The 17194-nt window shown below is 46.8% G+C and overlaps 1 protein-coding gene across 7 annotated transcripts; it reads left to right on the forward strand.

Annotated features, from left to right (window-relative positions):
- Window positions 1-430: 430 nt before the first annotated feature.
- ORAI2 (ORAI calcium release-activated calcium modulator 2) lies at window positions 431-17143 on the forward strand. 7 transcript variants are annotated; one of them, XM_088657689.1, is made up of 3 exons: window positions 431-796; window positions 10245-10485; window positions 14890-17143. In XM_088657689.1, exons 2-3 carry the CDS (start codon window positions 10258-10260, stop codon window positions 15433-15435), a joined length of 774 nt encoding a protein of 257 aa, XP_088513815.1. In that variant the 5' UTR covers window positions 431-796; window positions 10245-10257; the 3' UTR covers window positions 15436-17143. The 7 variants fall into 7 exon arrangements, with proteins under 7 accessions (XP_088513815.1, XP_060124393.1, XP_088513812.1 ...); XM_060268410.2 differs by lacking the exon at window positions 431-796 and adding an exon at window positions 3424-4312; XM_088657686.1 differs by lacking the exon at window positions 431-796 and adding an exon at window positions 6104-6257.
- Window positions 17144-17194: the final 51 nt, after the last annotated feature.

Here is a 17194-nt window from a genome sequence, read left to right on the forward strand (position 1 = left end):
GCCTCACCCGTCCCGGGGACAGTCTGCGGTATATCTAACAATCCAGGATAGCAGCGGGAAACGGCGCTGGAATAAGGGAATTTCCAGCAAAGAAAGGGAAGGCTGACATCTGTGGCTTGGAATAAGGGAGAGTTTCCCGCAAAAAAGTGAGGGTTGACAGCTATGCATATTCCTTTCGGAAATAAATCGATCAATACATAACGGCCGCCGCCATCATCTTGAGAGCTATTGGTCTGAGGCTCCAGCTGCTCTGAACGCTGATTTTAACAATCGCGGGGAGCCGGAGGAGCCCTCTCCGTATGCTCAGAGGCACCGCCTGTCGTCCGGGAAGCTGGCAGGAGGGGAGACCACATGGCTCTTTATGCGAAAGAGCTCCCACCAGAAGACTTAGGCTTGTTTCCAAGCACATTTAGAGAGGCGTGTGTGAAATCCCTCTAGCAAGTTAGATAGATATAGGGAATCCCTCATATGTGTGCGCGCGCGTGTGTATCGATGTATATGTATATGTACTCTATATGTATATATCTATACACACACAGAGTATATATGTTTATCTCTTTAATGTGTGTGTATATTAATGAAAAACATGAAACCCCTTCTTGCAACACGCGCTCATTCCTGACTCTGCTCGCCTGCCAGGCATCGATCGAGACCTGTTTGGGGGGCGGCGGGGAGAGAAGAGGCTTGGTCACGTGCTCACTACTCCAGAGCGGTCACGTGGCGGGACCCTTGCGTTGCCTTGGCAGCGGCGAAGGCGGCGTTGGTGGGTCTGGGGCGGCGGTGCTGCTGCTGTGGGGTAAGTCGGCAGGAGGGCTGGGCTTCGAGGAGACGCCTTGCGATGGGGAGCTGCTATTTGCATATTGCTATTATTATTGATTGATTGCTATTATTATTATTATTTTATTTCCCTCCCCTCACCCCCTCAAAGGTCCGAGGGCGGGTTACAACAATTAAAGCACAGCATTCCTAGGAGAGCACAATATTGAAAACGGCTTAAAACAAACCAAAATTATCTAATAATAATAATAACAACAACAGGCGCATAAAGAGGTTTAATAATAATAATAATAATAATAATTGGCTCCACCATATTGCACCTTTGTGGAATAGGATCCGTCGTGGCGTGGGACGTGTGTGTGACTTCTCCCCGACTCATTAGTGGCGTTTTTAAAAGGGCTCTCAACACCTAAGATCTTGTTTGTTGACAGAAGAGTCAGGAGAGGAGAGTCAGGGCAGGGATTGGACTAGTGACAAACCTCACCAACCAAATCTTAACAGCATGTGTGTATTCTATGTGCGGCATATCTATACAGTGCAATGCAGTGTGAAAGGATGCATAGTAAATAATGTGGATATAATGGTTGTGTTATTAATACGTAATTAAATGTCTAGAAACCAGGTTAAGGACAATAATTCCGTATTGCCTATTAGGGGCAGTTTTTAGGCAGGAGTCTCCCAGAACTATCTGGAGATGTCAGTTTTCGAACCCGAGACCTTCTGTATGTGATGCAGGTGCTTGTATGCCAAGCCCCCCCCCCCCGACACTGTGGGGACTGACCTCTGAGTAATACAAGTGTTGTATTCAACTAAGTCCTCCTCAGAGTAGACCTATAGAAAGTAATGGTCCTGACTTAGTCATGTCCATGATGACTTCAGTAAGTCTACTCTGAGGAAGATCTAGCACTGAGTACCACCCTTAGATTGTAAACTCCTTGGGGGCAGAGACCTGATTGTTTCTTCCTATATAATTTTGTAAGTCTTCATTATGTTGATAGTGCTCTTCCCCAGGGCTTCAGGACTTCATCATGAGTGTGCAGCTCGCTCCAGCCTTGACTTTGGGCAGGGGCTGATGGGAGTTGGAGTACAACCACATCTTGAGGGCCACAGGTTGCCTTATGGAATTTTGTAGGCAAAAATAGGCAGGTTGTTGCCTTGAAGGAGCTTGTTGTTTAAAATAGACAATAGGGGAAGTATTGAGAGATATGAGGAGCCATATGAAGGTGAGTCAGTGCAGTTATGCATGATCAAAGCTCAGTAACAGATGGGGGTGGGTATTGAAGGGTCAAGCCAAAAGCCATATGGGTAATGGTGGTTTTTTGATGATGGATTTGAAAGGTGGGAAAAGCAGGCATTGGCACAGCCGAGAGCACATCTTCAGGGACATAATGTTCATGTAAAAAAATATGCTGAGATTCAGGTTTTACTATGTGGGCTGTTTAGCTGTAATAATAAACATACATTCATTCATTCAGGGATGGAGTTTTAGCCACCCGTAAGAGAGCACAGGTGGTGCCATTTAAAGTTTGACAAAGAGAAGAGCTTCATTTGGCCTAGTAGGTGTTCATGTGTGTCAAATGAGAGAGGGAGGAGAGTTCAAAGTGTAAACACAGCATACTCCACATACGAGATGCTTTTAATTCCTATGGATTTCCATGGAAGAGTATTCAGTGCATCCTTAACTCTCTCACTTCATCAATGAAAAGGTACCGCCCTAGATTCCAGGCACTGAAGGAGAGACAGGGGAGAGATGCCTGGCTGGTGGACATCAACTTTCCCCTTTTTTCTTTTTGTACAGTGGAGCGGCTTCCACGGCTATGTGCATTTTGCTTGCTCAGTTTAAGAGCATAGGCTGCTGAATCAGGCCAGTGGCTTATGTAGCCCAGCTTCGTGTTGTCACAGTGGTCAACCGGATGCTTCTGAGAAACCCACCAGCAGGATTTGAGCACAAGAGCACTCCTTCCCTTCTTGTGGTTTCCAGCAATGGGTATTCAGAAGCAGCAGGTAAAGGGACCCCTGACCATTAGGTCCAGTCGTGACCGACTCTGGGGTTGCGGCACTCATCGTGCGTTAATTGGCCGAGGGAGCCGGCATACAGCTTCCAGGTCATGTGGCCAGCATGACAAAGCCACTTCTGGCGAACCAGAGCAGCGCACGGAAACGCCGTTTACCTCCCCGCTGGAGCGGTACCTATTTATCTACTTGCACTTTGACGTGCTTTCGAACTGCTAGGTTGGCAGGAGCTAGGACCAAGCAACAGGAGCTCACCCTGTCGTGGGGATTCAAACCGCCGACCTTCTGATTGGCAAGCCCTAGGCTCTGTGGTTTAACCCACAGCGCAACCCGCATCCCATATTCAGAAGCATTTCTGCCTCCGAATTTGTGTGTTTATGGCAGGAAACAAAATGTGCTGCATTTCAGACATTACGATGAACCTGCATTTTTCTACGTGAGTAATAGGTAATGGCCTCATTCCAATGACTCATCATGTACCCTCCGTGACCAGCTAAACAGTGCTAGAGCTAACCGTCCTCTTAGCACTGGCTCTGCATCCATCGATCTGCTTGGAACAAAAGATTTCACTCTTGATTGTGCCACAGGGCAGCCTCTGAATGCATAAGAACAAGGCTGGGGGCAGGGAGATCTGCAGGAGACATGGAAGAAGGGGCATGTATATCTGATTCAGCCAAATATGATGCGGTTTGCTGCCCTGCAAGGCTATTTGGTTGGGAGGAAGAAATGAACCCACTTCTAGGGGTGGAGGGAGGAAGAACAGAGGAATCTGGAACGATGATCTTTTAGGGAACAGTTGCTCTTAGACAGATAGGAAGCTGGGCTCTTATTGGCAGCACAAATGGGAAGAAAAAAAATAGATTATTTGAAAACTCTGGAGTAGTGGCGATTAGGGGCAAGGGGGAAGGGAGAGAACAGAGATTCACCAATGTCCTGCAAATGTCCATGGGGTGATGAAGAAGGGGTCCCAAGAGAGGGGTACTAAGAAAGGACCTCTGATTTGATGAGAAAAGAGATGGAGTGAAATTTACGGGAAGCATGTAAAGAAGACAAATTCAAGTTTTGCATGGAAATATTACAGATTGTACCTCCTTCATTTGTGGGCTTTTCCTCCCCCATTTTCCCCTCTATAGCGCTGTGTGTGTGTGTGTGTGTGTGTGAGAGAGAGAGAGAGAGAGAGAGAGACTATGCATTGAAAAACTAATCCAAGGAAGAAGAAGATAGAGTCTGGTGCATACGAGGATATTTCCCCCCTCCCTCTCCCCTGGCTTACATTGTTCTCTGCTCTTGGGGGAAAGAAAAGAGATGTAAGGTTTTCCTCCTGCTGTCTTTGAAGCAGAGATGACAAACAAGATCAAACCCAGCACCAGCCAGCACTCCTAAAGCACTTCCCCTCTTCGGAGCGCTTTGCTGACATGACTTGTGGCGAGACCAAATGCTCTCGCCAAGGCAACGCCCACCGAAGCCCGTGGAATTACAGCGGGGGCCCAGACTTAGCAGAGGCTGCATTCTCAACATCAGGGTAGGTTTTTTTATTCCAAGACAATGAATAATTTGTGATAATCTGGTGCTCTTCCAGCCTCTGGCTTTGTAAAGTATATAGTCTGTGAGTTGGTATTGCCGCTTCATTTTGCAGGGGTTGGTGGAGTAAGTTGAGATTGCGAGAGGAGGGGGTGTCTTAAAGGTTCTTGTATTGAATGTAAATTAGGATTGCGGTTAAAATGTTGGGCTAGCACCTAGGAAACCCAGGTTCGAGTCCAGCCTCAGCCATGAAGCTCCCTGGGTGACATCAGGCCAGTTACTAACTCTCACCCTCATGCAACTTAACAGGAGTATGTATTCAAAACAAAATTAAAAAATCCTTTCAGTAGCACCTTAGAGACCAACTAAGTTTGTCATAGGTATGAGCTTTCGTGTGCATGCACAATTCTTCGAAGAAGTGTGCATGCACACGACAGCTCATACCTATGACAAACTTAGTTGGTCTCTAAGGTGCTACTGGAAGGATTTTTTAATTTTGTTTTGACTGCGTCAGACCAACACGGCTACCTACCTGTAACTAGGAGTATGTACTTTGATCATAAGATGAGTTGAGGAGAGCGTTGAGCTTATTGGAGAAAATGTAGGCCAAAAATGTAATTAAATTAAATCCATGCAGGAGAAGGCGCCCTTTTGGTAGTCATGATGTGTGATGATCAGGCAAACACATTTTTAATGCATATTTGTATCATGTGAGCCTGCCTGGGAATGCCACAGTCTGTAATCACTGTATTGGGAGTTATGTGTGAATGTGTGTGTGTGTGTAAATGACAACGTTGGCTCCAGCCACTGCCACACCTACTGCCAGCCATGTCCACTGATGTAGGGCACCCACTCCTTGAGGCTAAAACGATTGCCAGTCCTGCTGTAGCAGTTTCCCTACACTATTTCAGTTTATAGCCTTTAAAAAGCGAAGGAGTGGGCTGTGCATTAGAACACAATAAAACACAACAAAACTCTGAAATTTCTATGCTCTTTTCTAACTTGGCTGTGATCCTCCTGAAAGGTCACCCTTGATTGTGATCCTTTACTGCAAATGTGATCCTAGATCTTGGTCTTTGTGATCCTCAAAGGGTGGTCTAGTAACACTTCTGGGTGGTGACCAGGCTTGGACTTCAGTGAGTCTCCAGGGGGAAGGAAACCTGGAGGAAGCTACTGATCATATTTCTCGTCTACCCTTTGCAAACCTGATACACCGGTAGGACCATTAAGAGGTCACCTTTTGCAGAACTTGAAGATGAGGACGGGGCTATTGGAGAAGACAGAGTTGGGGAACTTGCAGCCCTCTAGATGTTGCTGGATTATAGAACTCCTCCTCCTTGACCATTGGTCATATTGGTTGAGGAGTGTGCTGTTACACTCCTGCCCTGCTTGTGGGGTTCCCTTGGGGGCATCTTGTTGGCTACTGTGAGTACAGGATGCTGGACCAGTCGGAGCTCTGACCTGACTAGTCCAAAACATCTTACAGGCACAGGTTCACAATCTCTTATTTAAGGTATGTTGGGTTGAAGCCATTAGGGCATAATAGGTTGTCAGCAGTTCATTGAATTATTCCCAGAAGAGAACAGTGAGCTTTTGTTAGGTGCGGTCATTGAAAAGAGCAGGGTAGAATTTATAGCTGAGTTCTGTCTCCACTTTCGGAGGCGGTATGCCTCCCAACATCAGTTGCTGAGATTTACAAGTGGGGAGAGGGCCAGCGGCGTAGCTAGTCGCACGGGTGCCCGGGGCGGGGTGAATTGCCCATGGGGGCGGGGCAAGCTAACCACTGGCCAGGGCTTGTTGTGTGGAGCCTTGCCCTCAGCTGTAGGGCAGCTGTGAGGGAAGGAGTGGGAAGAAGCAAGCCCCACGCTGCCTTTTGGGCCAGGCACCCGAATAGCTGCATCACTCCCAGGAGAGATGCATGGCTTGGGTGTACTACAGGCTCCACAGTAAGTGCTGCCCCCCGCGGTGTGGTTGTTGTTGTTTAGTCATTTAGTTGTGTCCGACTCTTCGTGACCCCATGGACCATAGCACGCCAGGCACTCCTGTCTTGCATTGCCTCCCGCTGTTTGGTCAAACTCATGTTTGTAGCTTCGAGAACACTGTCCAACCATCTCGTCCTCTGTCGTCCCCTTCTCCTAGTGCCCTCAATCTTTCCCAACATCAGGGTCTTTTCTAAGGATTCTTCTCTTCTCATGAGGTGGCCAAAGTATTGGAGCCTCAGCTTCAGGATCTGTCCTTCCAGTGAGCACTCAGGGCTGATTTCCATAAGAATGGATAGGTTTGATCTTCTTGCGGTCCATGGGACTCTCAAGAGTCTCCTCCAGCACCAGAATTCAAAAGCATCAATTCTTCGGTGATCAGCCTTTTTTATGGTCCAGCTCTCACTTCCATACATCACTCCTGGGGAAACCATAGCTTTAACTATACGGACCTTTGTAGGCAAGGTGATGTCTCTGCTTTTTAATATGCTGTCTAGGTTTGTCATTGCTTTTCTCCCAAGAAGCAGGCGTCTTTTAATTTCGTGACTGCTGTCACCATCTGCAGTGATCAAGGAGCCCAAGAAAGTAAAATCTCTCACTGCCTCCATTTCTTCCCCTTCTATTTGCCAGGAGGTGATGGGACCAGTGGCCATGATCTTGGTTTTTTTTAATGTTGAGGTTCAGACTATATTTTGCGCTCTCTTTCACCCTCATTAAAAGGTTCTTTAATTCCTCCTCACTTTCTGCCATCAAGTTTGTGTCATCTGCATATCTGAGGTTGTTGATATTTCTTCCGGCAATCTTAATTCCGGCTTGGGATTCATCTAGTCCAGCCTTTCGCATGATGAATTCTGCATATAAGTTAAATAAGCAGGGAGACAATATACAACCTTGTCGTACTCCTTTCCCAATTTTGAACCACTCAGTTGTTCCATATCCAGTTCTAACTGTAGCTTCTTGTCCCATATAGAGATTTCTCAGGAGACAGATGAGGTGATCAGGCACTCCCATTTCTTTAAGAACTTGCCATAGTTTGCTGTGGTCGACACAGTCAAAGGCTTTTGCATAGTCAATGAAGCAGAAGTAGACGTTTTTCTGGAACTCTCTAGCTTTCTCCATAATCCAGCGCATGTTTGCTATTTGGTCTCTGGTTCCTCTGCCCTTTTGAAATCCAGCTTGCACTTCTGGGAGTTCTCGGTCCACATACTGCCTAAGCCTGCCTTGTAGAATTTTAAGCATAACCTTGCTAGCGTGTGAAATGAGTGCAATTGTGCGGTAGTTGGAGCATTCTTTGACACTGCCCTTCTTTGGAATTGGGATGTAGACTGATCTTCTCCAATCCTCTGGCCATTGCTGAGTTTTCCAAACTTGCTGGCATATTGGGTGTAGCACCTTAACAGCATCATCTTTTAAAATTTTGAATAGTTCAGCTGGAATATCATCACTTCCACTGGCCTTGTTATTAGCAGTGCTTTCTAAGTGCAGTGTGGTACCCATTGCCAACCGCTATGCCTCTGGAGAGGGCTGTTGCACTCAGGTCCTCCTTGCTGGCTTTCCAGAAACATCTGGTTGGCCTCTGTGAGAACAGGATGCTGAAGTAGATGTTCTTATCTATAAAACATTCCTTTTTATTGATATCACTCAAGTCATATCTTCCAAATAAAGGTAGCTGTTGTGGTGCAGGGATGGGATTGTGCCGAGCTGACAGGATGAGCAACATCTAAGAGGCTGCAGGGAAAGATGTGGCAAATATTTATTGTACCCAACATACCTGCAGGGCAACTTCCAGCCCCTCACACACCACCTTGATTTCTCTGAGCTCACCCAAGTGACCTGTTTATTGAGCATTCATTCTGATTTGCTTGCACAAAGCTTAATCTGTTTTAATTACACAAGCCTAAATTTACCAGCTCTTGAATCTCTTCCCCTACATGAACCTGGGTCCCTGCCCTAGTTATCCCCCTCATTGCCTTCTGAGGTGAGGCTAGTGGCAAATATGGACAGAGCAATTTCAGCAACGCTTCCTCTTTTCGAAATTCCCTCCGTGGGAACACTTGGTTAGCATCAGCGTTGTTTTCTTCATTTAGGCACCAAGCAAACACCTTCCTAGTGGTCCCCACCCCAGCAAAAAGCCCTTGGTATTTCTAATACTGTACTGTACTCCAAACTGCTTTAATTTTTTTATATCTTTAAAATATTTCATGTTAAATACGTTTTTCCTTCGGTGAGCCTCTTGAGAGCTTCCAAGCTGAAAAGTGGAAGATCAGTTCTATAAATGAAATTAGTGTGCTTCAGGGAAAATGAATGCACCAATACTTCATAAAAGTAATAGAGTACATGATTCTTCCTATACAGTATTGTGGCTACTGTATCTTCATGTTGCATCTCTGGGGCAAATACATAATTTGGGGGTAAGGAAGCTGGGAATATTATTTGATTATGCCCGTGGAACTACTATAGAACGCCCAACCTCTGATTTTCTGTTTGAACGGTGTTTTATAAGTGAGTGAGGTCCATCTCACTATACAGTAGTCTTTATTACCTTGAGCTTAAATTCTTTTCTGTCTGAGTTCTCTCTCTCTCTCTCTCTCTCTCTCTCTCTCTCTCTCTCTCTCTCTCTCACACACACACACACACACACACACACACACACACAGTTCTTTTTCTAAAATTGTGGCTCATGAATGAAAGCTTTCTCCATTTCCACCATATAAGTAGATGGAAAGGGGGAGGAGGCTTGGAATACTTGGAGCAAATGCTAATGTTTTGAGGTGCGAGCATTGAATTTTAAATAACCAATCCTTGCACAAGACTAAATGCCTTTGCTTCCAACATATCGCTTAGCAACTTGGGATTTTTAAACTCTGGAGTAGAATGGCAAGGAAGAGGGATTCTAGAGAACCTGCTCAGAGAAACTGGGGATTGAGCAAACACTCTTCCTCTCTCTTGCAGAACCTCCCACCCCCACATTCTGCTCTCATTATGCAAACAGCGCTGCTCCACACACAAGCTACGTTTGCATATCTCCTGGCAGTAGTGTTTTTTTTTTGTTTTTTTTTTTTGCAGAATGAGAGTGTTTGGACAGGGATGAGTGGTTAAGGAACAATAAAAGGAAAAGGAGGTGTATGGGTGAGAGGGAGCAAGAGGGAGCTGCCTAAAAGGTAAGAAACATCACCCTTTACTCTTTGTTCCTCCTGCCAGGACCAGCAAGGCAGCAGCGAGCTGTGGACTCCAGGTTGGCTTGGCTAGCAAGCGTGGCTTGTTAGGAAACAGCGGACTCGCGATCCTTGGTTCAAATGTAACGGGAAGCTTCTTGATTTGTTTATTCTGCTCAGACTGAGGAGAAGGGAAATGGGAGCAACTGGTGCAGAGTGTAGCACTGTTTATTCTCAAAAAACCCACTATAAGCCAGAAAATCTGGCTTAACATTACATGCGAAGGTGGCCTATGTGTTCCCCTTCACTGGCTTTCTCTCTCGCTTCGGATAGAATTTAAACTTATTCTCTTGAACTTCTAAATCCCTTCACGATCTTGCTCTTTTTTATCTGCCTTTGTAGTTATTAAATGCACCCTTGGTCGAGCTGTTTCTTATCTCCCTGCTTCCTGTCCTGTGCTGTCTTCCTTAAAATACTCTGCAGACTTCTTTGTCTCATAAGTTATGGGAAACTCATTTTTTCCTTCTTGTGTTTTACCTATCCTTGCCCTGTTTCGCTTTTTAAATCTCTTTCCTGTTCCTGGGCTGACAGTTGAATATTTTGCATCCTTTCTCTTCCCCCCTTTTCCTACACTCTCCGAACTTGTGGGGAGTTTCTCATTTTGCTCCCGCTACCCTCTCCTCTAATCTCCCGTGCTTTTAGATTGCAAGCCAGGGCTTGTTTTGCTTTGACTTCCGTACAGCACCTGGCGTGTATCTGGTGTTTGCAATGCTGATTTTTCCCCTCAACCTTCCCACAGCTTGCCTTTCATCATGAGTTCCGAATTAAATGTCCCCTTGGATCCTCCCGCGTCCACTTGTTGCACCGAGCCGGCCACTAAGGGCATGGACTACCGAGACTGGGTGCGTCGCAGTTACCTCGAGCTGGTCACATCCAACCATCATTCCGTCCAGGCCCTTTCATGGCGGAAATTGTACCTGAGCCGAGCCAAGTTGAAAGCTTCCAGCCGGACTTCTGCGTTACTCTCTGGATTTGCGATGGTATGTTTTCATAGCAGCTTGTCTGCAAAATCTGCTCTGATCTTTGAACCATTTGGTCTGTAGCTTGCGGTTAATAGCTAATGCAAATGCCTGACCCCAGGATCAGAAGCAACCTGAAACAAAACCTACAGCGTACACAAAAGAACCCCATGCATCTGCGATCACACCATGCAAATAGCTGAGCATGAGACTCCAGGGTCTTGGGTTCGAGCTCCACGTTGGGCAGGAGATTCCTGCATTGCAGTGGGTTGGACTGGTTGACCATCATGGTCCCTTGCGACTCTAGAATTCTATGATTCCAAGTGGTAATTTGTTGGAAGAATGTGGTCCTCCCCCCAGGAACAGTCCAGGGCATTTCGATGCTTGAAACAGAGCATCAGATTGTACCCCAGTCAAGGTGAGTAGTGCCTAAGGCTAGTCAAGTTTTTTAACACCTGTGCTAGAAAATCCCACCAACGCCTCTCCCATTCCCTGTCCTTTTGTTAAAATACAACAATTTGTTGTTAAAATACAACAATGGTAAATAACTAATCCTTTGCTGCCCTTTAGTATCACCCCAAATCAGCTACCCTGAGTCTTGCTCTACCTAATGGTAGGGCCGGCTCTGATTCCTTGCATACATCTCCCCTGAATGTAGAAATAAAAGCAGCTTGTCAGATACAGCTCTATGTGCCTTTTGGATAGCTTCCGCTCACATTATGAACACCAAGTGAGAGGACTTTGAAAGGGGCTTAGACCAGGGGTCCCCAAACTAGGGGACAGGGGCCGGATGCGGCCCAATCGTCTTCTAAATCCGGCCCGCAGACGGTCTGGGAATCAGCATGTTTTTACATGAGTAGAATGTGTCCTTTTTATTTAAAATGCATCTTTGGGTTATTTGTGGGGCCTGCCTGGTGTTTTTACATGAGTAGAACAGTGTTTCTCAACCTTTTTTGGGCCACGGCACACTTGTTCTATGAAAAAAAATCCCGTGGCACACCAACTCTGTGCCGCCCTATATTTAGTTTAGTTTGGAGGGGAGACATAATCATTACACACACGGGTGCAAAAAGTGCATGGTGTAAAAGTTGGAGTTTAATGGCAAAAGACTGTTGAGGGGTTCCTTTGTGGGTCTGTTCTGCATTATGTCCTTGGCGGAGCCACTCGCCGCATTCTCCCCGTGCGCGCAGCCCCGGCGGCGGAGTTTCTGCAGCGGAAGGGAACAAATGACGGACCGACCTCCGATCGGTCCCTGTCTGTGTGGGCTGGGGCTTCTTGGTGAGGCTCCCTTTTGAGGCTCCCACATGCGGCTCCGGAGCCGCGGGTTGCCGACCCCTGGGCTAGCAAGAAGAGCACCTCACCTTCTGCAGGACTCCTTGCCGAAGAGGCCGCTCACTCCCGCGCCGACCAAAAAACTCCCGGGCGCCGCCAGCAAGAGGAGCGAGAGCGAGACAAACAGCCGCGGTGGTGGCTGTTGAGAGCTGTGCTCGCCCCGCCCCCGTCGTGACCTGGCCGGCTTCCTTTCCGGCGGGTCAGCGCCCCTAATGGCGGCCGCCAGTCACATGACAGGGCAGCAAATCGCCCTTCTCGTCGCCAGCGTCTCCCGGCACACCAACCAGCGTCCCGCGGCACAGTACTGTGCCGCGGAACAGCAGTTGAGAAACGCTGGAGTAGAATACGTGTGCTTTTATTTAAAATGCATCTCTGGTTTATTTGTGGGGTACAGAAATTCATTCATATTTTTTTCCAAAATATAGTCTGGCCCCCCCACAAGGTCTGAGGGACAGTGAAAAAGTTTGCTGATACCTGGTTTAGACCTTAGTTGCTTTTGGCTGACTGGCATCCAACTCCCTTCTAAATTTTTTGTTTTCATTATGTATTTTTTATATATATTTTGTGACCTTATGTTGTGAAGCACCCTGAGATCTATGGGTAGAGGACAGTTTACAAATTTAAAAAGGTGGGGTGGTTCTGTCGAAACGGCTCTGATCTGCCCCTTCCATCTGGCACTAATAGATAACTGAGCAGGGCATGGCCTCTTTCCCCTGCCACAGTCCTGAAGGGAAGGGAAGAGAAAATGAAACGTAAGCACTGTAGGAGGCTTCTGTCCAGCCATAAGAGCATGGAACAGACATCACTTTGTATGTCATGTTATCTAAGAATATTATGCCTTTTGTAATCCTGCCCCCGTGGGCATTTTGAGGGGGAGCCCCCGAGTGCAGGTAGGACCAAAATAGACGGATGGCAAGAGAGATGCTGCAGCAAGTGCAAGCCTTGCCGGTAGAGAAGGTAGAGCAACTTGAGGCCTGCCTGTCTGCACTGTGCAAGATGCATTGGAAACGTCTATGCACTGGAAACCCGAGGGTGTTACTTGAGATGTGCTGTTGTAAAAGCTCAGTGGTGGAGTCCACGATTTGCATGCAAATGTCCTAGGTTCAATCCCTGACATCTCCAGGCAGAGTTGGAAAAGACCTGGAGAGCTGCTGCCAGTCAGTGCAGGCAATATTGAGGTAGATAGATCAGGAGTCCGACTCAGTATAAGGCAGTTTCCTATGTTCTTTGGAGTTGGGGGGGGGAGTTATTTTCATGCAAAAAAGCACTGTAGAAGCATCACACAGACTACTGCTAATTTGTACGTATATTGAATTAACCTACTTAGAAAATGTTTTCCCAGAGAGACCTGACCCAGAAGGTTTCTTGGTCTGGCACGATTATGGAGTAGTTTCTCTCTCTCTCTCTCTCTCTCTCTCTCTCTCTCTCTCTCTCACACACACACACACACACACACACACACACACACACACACACCCTGCCGCTTCAGGAAGCCTTTCTGTATGTCTTGGGCTTCCTTGTAACATTGTGTGAACTGAAAGTGCACTGTAGCACAGAGGTGTACCACATTTGGCTGGTCTTGGTAACCTGTCAAAATCTGTGCTTGCTAGCAACCTTGCCCCCTTAAATTGGAAAAAAAGCATTGGCTGTCTTTTGGGCAGCGGGGGGGAAACGAGGGGGAATTGAATGAGCAAAGAGTAATTTCACTTATGGAATAAAGGCGTCATTCCATAAATTACCACGCATTGCAGGTGGTCGGTAGCCACGTCCTTTCAGCGTTGCGTACATAATAAATCTGCACCAGATTGAAGATAAAGTCTTGGATTTTATTATGCCTGTGTGTGTGCGCGCACACACACACACACACTGCATGTGTGAAGTTAGCTTATCCATCAAAACTCGATCCCGAAGTTGTGACAGCTAAGCTTCCAAAAGGTCTATATTTAAAGTCTTCCAGAATTTCATAATTATAAGGCTTGCTGCATTCATTAAATGAGCTATACACTTTTTATTATTATTTGAAAGATCCCGAGCAGCTTCTGCATGGAATGAAAAGAGGGTGATCTTGGAATCTAGAGGTGTGTTTTGCTTAGTGATTAAAACAGCTTCATAAAACACTTTCCCCAAAAAAGAAATGCCCTCAAGAGTGTAGCTACCACATATGGGGGAAAAAAACCACCTGTCAACCTTTATAATGATCAAGTCCCACTTATAACAAATAATGATAAATAAATACCCTTCCTCTGGACATAGACATTCTAAATAGTAGCTGTTTATAGATTTATTCCCTGTTAATTTGTCCCCTTTTAAAAACCATCCGATGTTGTGTTATGGTTAAAATGAATAAATTTTTTTGAAAAAAATAAAAATAAAAACCATCCGAGGCATCCCCACATCCCATGACAGTGAATTCCATGTTAGTTCATGCATTGCGTGAATGACAATCGCTTGTGTGGATTTTTCTTGTGGGTTAGCAGTTGTCACAGACTGGTTGGATGCAGAGGAATAGTGGGAGGAACCAGCTGGGGAACCTCCAAGGGAAGAAGATTCAGAGCCCGGGGATTGGTGGTGGGACGACAATGTGTGGTCAGAGGAAGAAGACTGGGAAGAGGAGGTGTCGGAAGCTGAAGGGTTAACAGGGCCTAGTGAGCTGGGAGAGTCCATGGCAAAGAGCCGTCCAGAATCAGAGGCAGAAGTTGAAACAGGAGAGGAGGGAGGCCAAGAGGCAGAGATGAGTCAGGCTGGTGACGAATCACAGGTTTCTCTCTCTCCTGCTGTGACATGCTCCCCTCCCCCCTTGTATCCTCGAACCAGAAGAGGCATGAAAAGGGCAGAGGAGAGGTTGGCTGCACGCAGGCACAGTCTCCAATTGCTTGGAAAAAGCGCTGTGGAGAGGCAGGGACTTTCAATCTCAGCAAGACCTACCAGGGATGAGCTGCCATGCTCATTAGGCCTAAAGCTCTGCCCAGTCTGTGCTAATTGTGTTCTTGCTATTAAATAACAACTTGACTGGTGTGATTTACTGCAGACTCGGTCCTGTCTGCAGCGGGGTTTTGTAGAGGCAAGCAAACACTCACGGATATTGCTTTTCAGGTGGCGATGGTGGAGGTCCAGCTGGAGATGCAATACCAGTACCCGCCGATGTTGCTGATTGCCTTCAGTGCCTGCACTACCATCCTTGTGGCTGTCCACCTCTTCGCCCTGCTCATCAGCACTTGCATCCTGCCCAATGTGGAAGCCGTGAGTAACATCCACAACCTGAACTCCATCAGCGAGTCCCCCCACGAGCGCATGCACCCCTACATTGAGCTGGCCTGGGGCTTTTCCACTGTCCTGGGCATCCTCCTCTTCCTCGCCGAGGTCGTCCTCCTGTGTTGGATCAAGTTCCTACCCGTGGACTCCGTGCTGAGAAACGGCACCGCCGTCGTCCAGAAGACCAGCCAGCACACAGGGTGGCAGGCAGCCCTCATCTCCACCATCATCATGGTCCCGGTGGGGATCATCTTTGTCGTCTTCACCATCCATTTCTACCGCTCCCTCGTCCGCCACAAAACCGAGCGCCACAACCGGGAGATTGAAGAGCTCCACAAACTGAAAGTGCAGCTGGATGGCCACGACCGGGGGCTGCAGGTTGTGTGATGGCCAGTGGGTGCCTTTTCTGTTTGCAGCTCTGAGGATTTTCAGAACAGGAATTAACCCCCAGGTGCCTAACGTTCTCAGATGCCAAAACGTTCCCCGGTGGATGCAGGTCTGGGCGACCAGCTCTTCGAATCTGTGGATGATGTTACTGTGTTGTTAAAACTGAACCCTTTACCTACATCTATGCAGTTGTTTGAAGATGGGCTTGTCCTTTAGACTTCCACATTTTTAGGTGGGTGGGAAGGGAGACAGATTAAGCAATTAAAAAAATATGCATCAGTTTTAGCAAAGTGGGGTTGTGTTTTTCTGCAGGAGCTTATATGCAGAGTGAGGAAAGGGGTGCGATGTTCTCACCGGCAATTGATTTACAAACTTCACTTCTGGAGAGGAGTTCGTAAATCGCAGTATGTGAACATCCATGGAAATATCTGAAATGTGTCCATAGTGACTTTTTTTTTTACATGGGGGGGGGGCTATTTCTGGAACTGTGACAAGACCAGAAACGGGTGAGGGGGAGTGGATGCTATTAGAGATGAGTTGTTTTTCCTCTGTCCAGTTCAAGTAGCTTCTATAGGGTGGAGAGTGTTCCCATTGAGAAAGCGGCTACGGTAGCGAGGGCTCCATTGTCTGCCTTTCAACACAAAAGCCAGGTAGCAAAGAACAGAAGGGCTTTAAAGAGCACCATGTAGTATTTTACACAAGTAGAAATGCAGGTGTGAATGCGTAACCAAAGTTTGTTGTTGTGTGTATATAAAAGGCTGTAGCCTGAAAATCTCTCTCCTAGCACAACCCCCACCGCCTGTTTAGAATGGGCACAGTGTCCACTTGAACATTGCACAAATTTTGTACATTGCACAAGTTTTGAAAGCTGACACAGAGCAGAGCTGGTCGGCCGGCACCCCTAAGCCCAAACAGCCGTCATCAGCTGCTGCTCGAGCAGTTTTTATCCGAGTTTGTGTGTGCACAAAGCTGTATCGGTGACGTAGAAACATCATGGGGGTGGGACATAGGGAGGGACTGGGGCCTCTTCTTCCAGGAAGAATTCTGTTCCCTGAAGACCTGGCTGCTTTGACACTTAAACATTTATACAGGATGCCACCCACCACCACCCCCGGCCACCAATGTTCAGAGTGTGTTTTTTCTAACTGAACTCAAAAATTGAGGGACCATCCAAGCTTCTTTCTCGTGCAACAACATGATCAACAAATGATTTGTGACGAAGTAGCCCTGTTGAGCTGGGATTAACTTTTAAGCAAACCCGCATAGCATCTGCCAGCTGCTTGAGCCGTTGTGTCCTGTTCCACAGAGGCTTACAACGTACAGTACCTGGAGTTTCTGTATTGCAACAACAGGATAACTGTATGGTACGTGAGAAGTTTGCGGTCACTGGGAACTGCACCTTCAAAACGGGAAAAAGTGCTCTTTTGTATGCGTAACAGTCTTGTTCTGAAAGAAAACACAGCACCTTGGACCTTATTTGCTGTACAAACACTGTTGCCGAAATGTCTGAATTAATCTGTATATTGGTAGTATGTCCTTAACGGCTATACCTCATTCCTCCTTTTTCATGCTTGGCTGCCTGCGGGACACGCTAATCATATTATAACTAATAAGTATATCGTATTTACATCTCCTCACTCCTCCCCCACCACGTGTAAATTGTGAAATCTGCCTAAACTGCCAGTTATTAAATAATACTTCTAAGCAATCTTTGAGATGCTTTTTTTTTAAAAAAAAAAACTGTCACCTCTTTGAAGTC

The sequence above is a fragment of the Zootoca vivipara genome, chromosome 14 (assembly GCF_965207765.1).
Source record: "Zootoca vivipara chromosome 14, rZooViv2.hap1.1, whole genome shotgun sequence".
In the NCBI taxonomy this organism is placed as follows: Eukaryota; Metazoa; Chordata; class Lepidosauria; order Squamata; family Lacertidae; genus Zootoca; species Zootoca vivipara.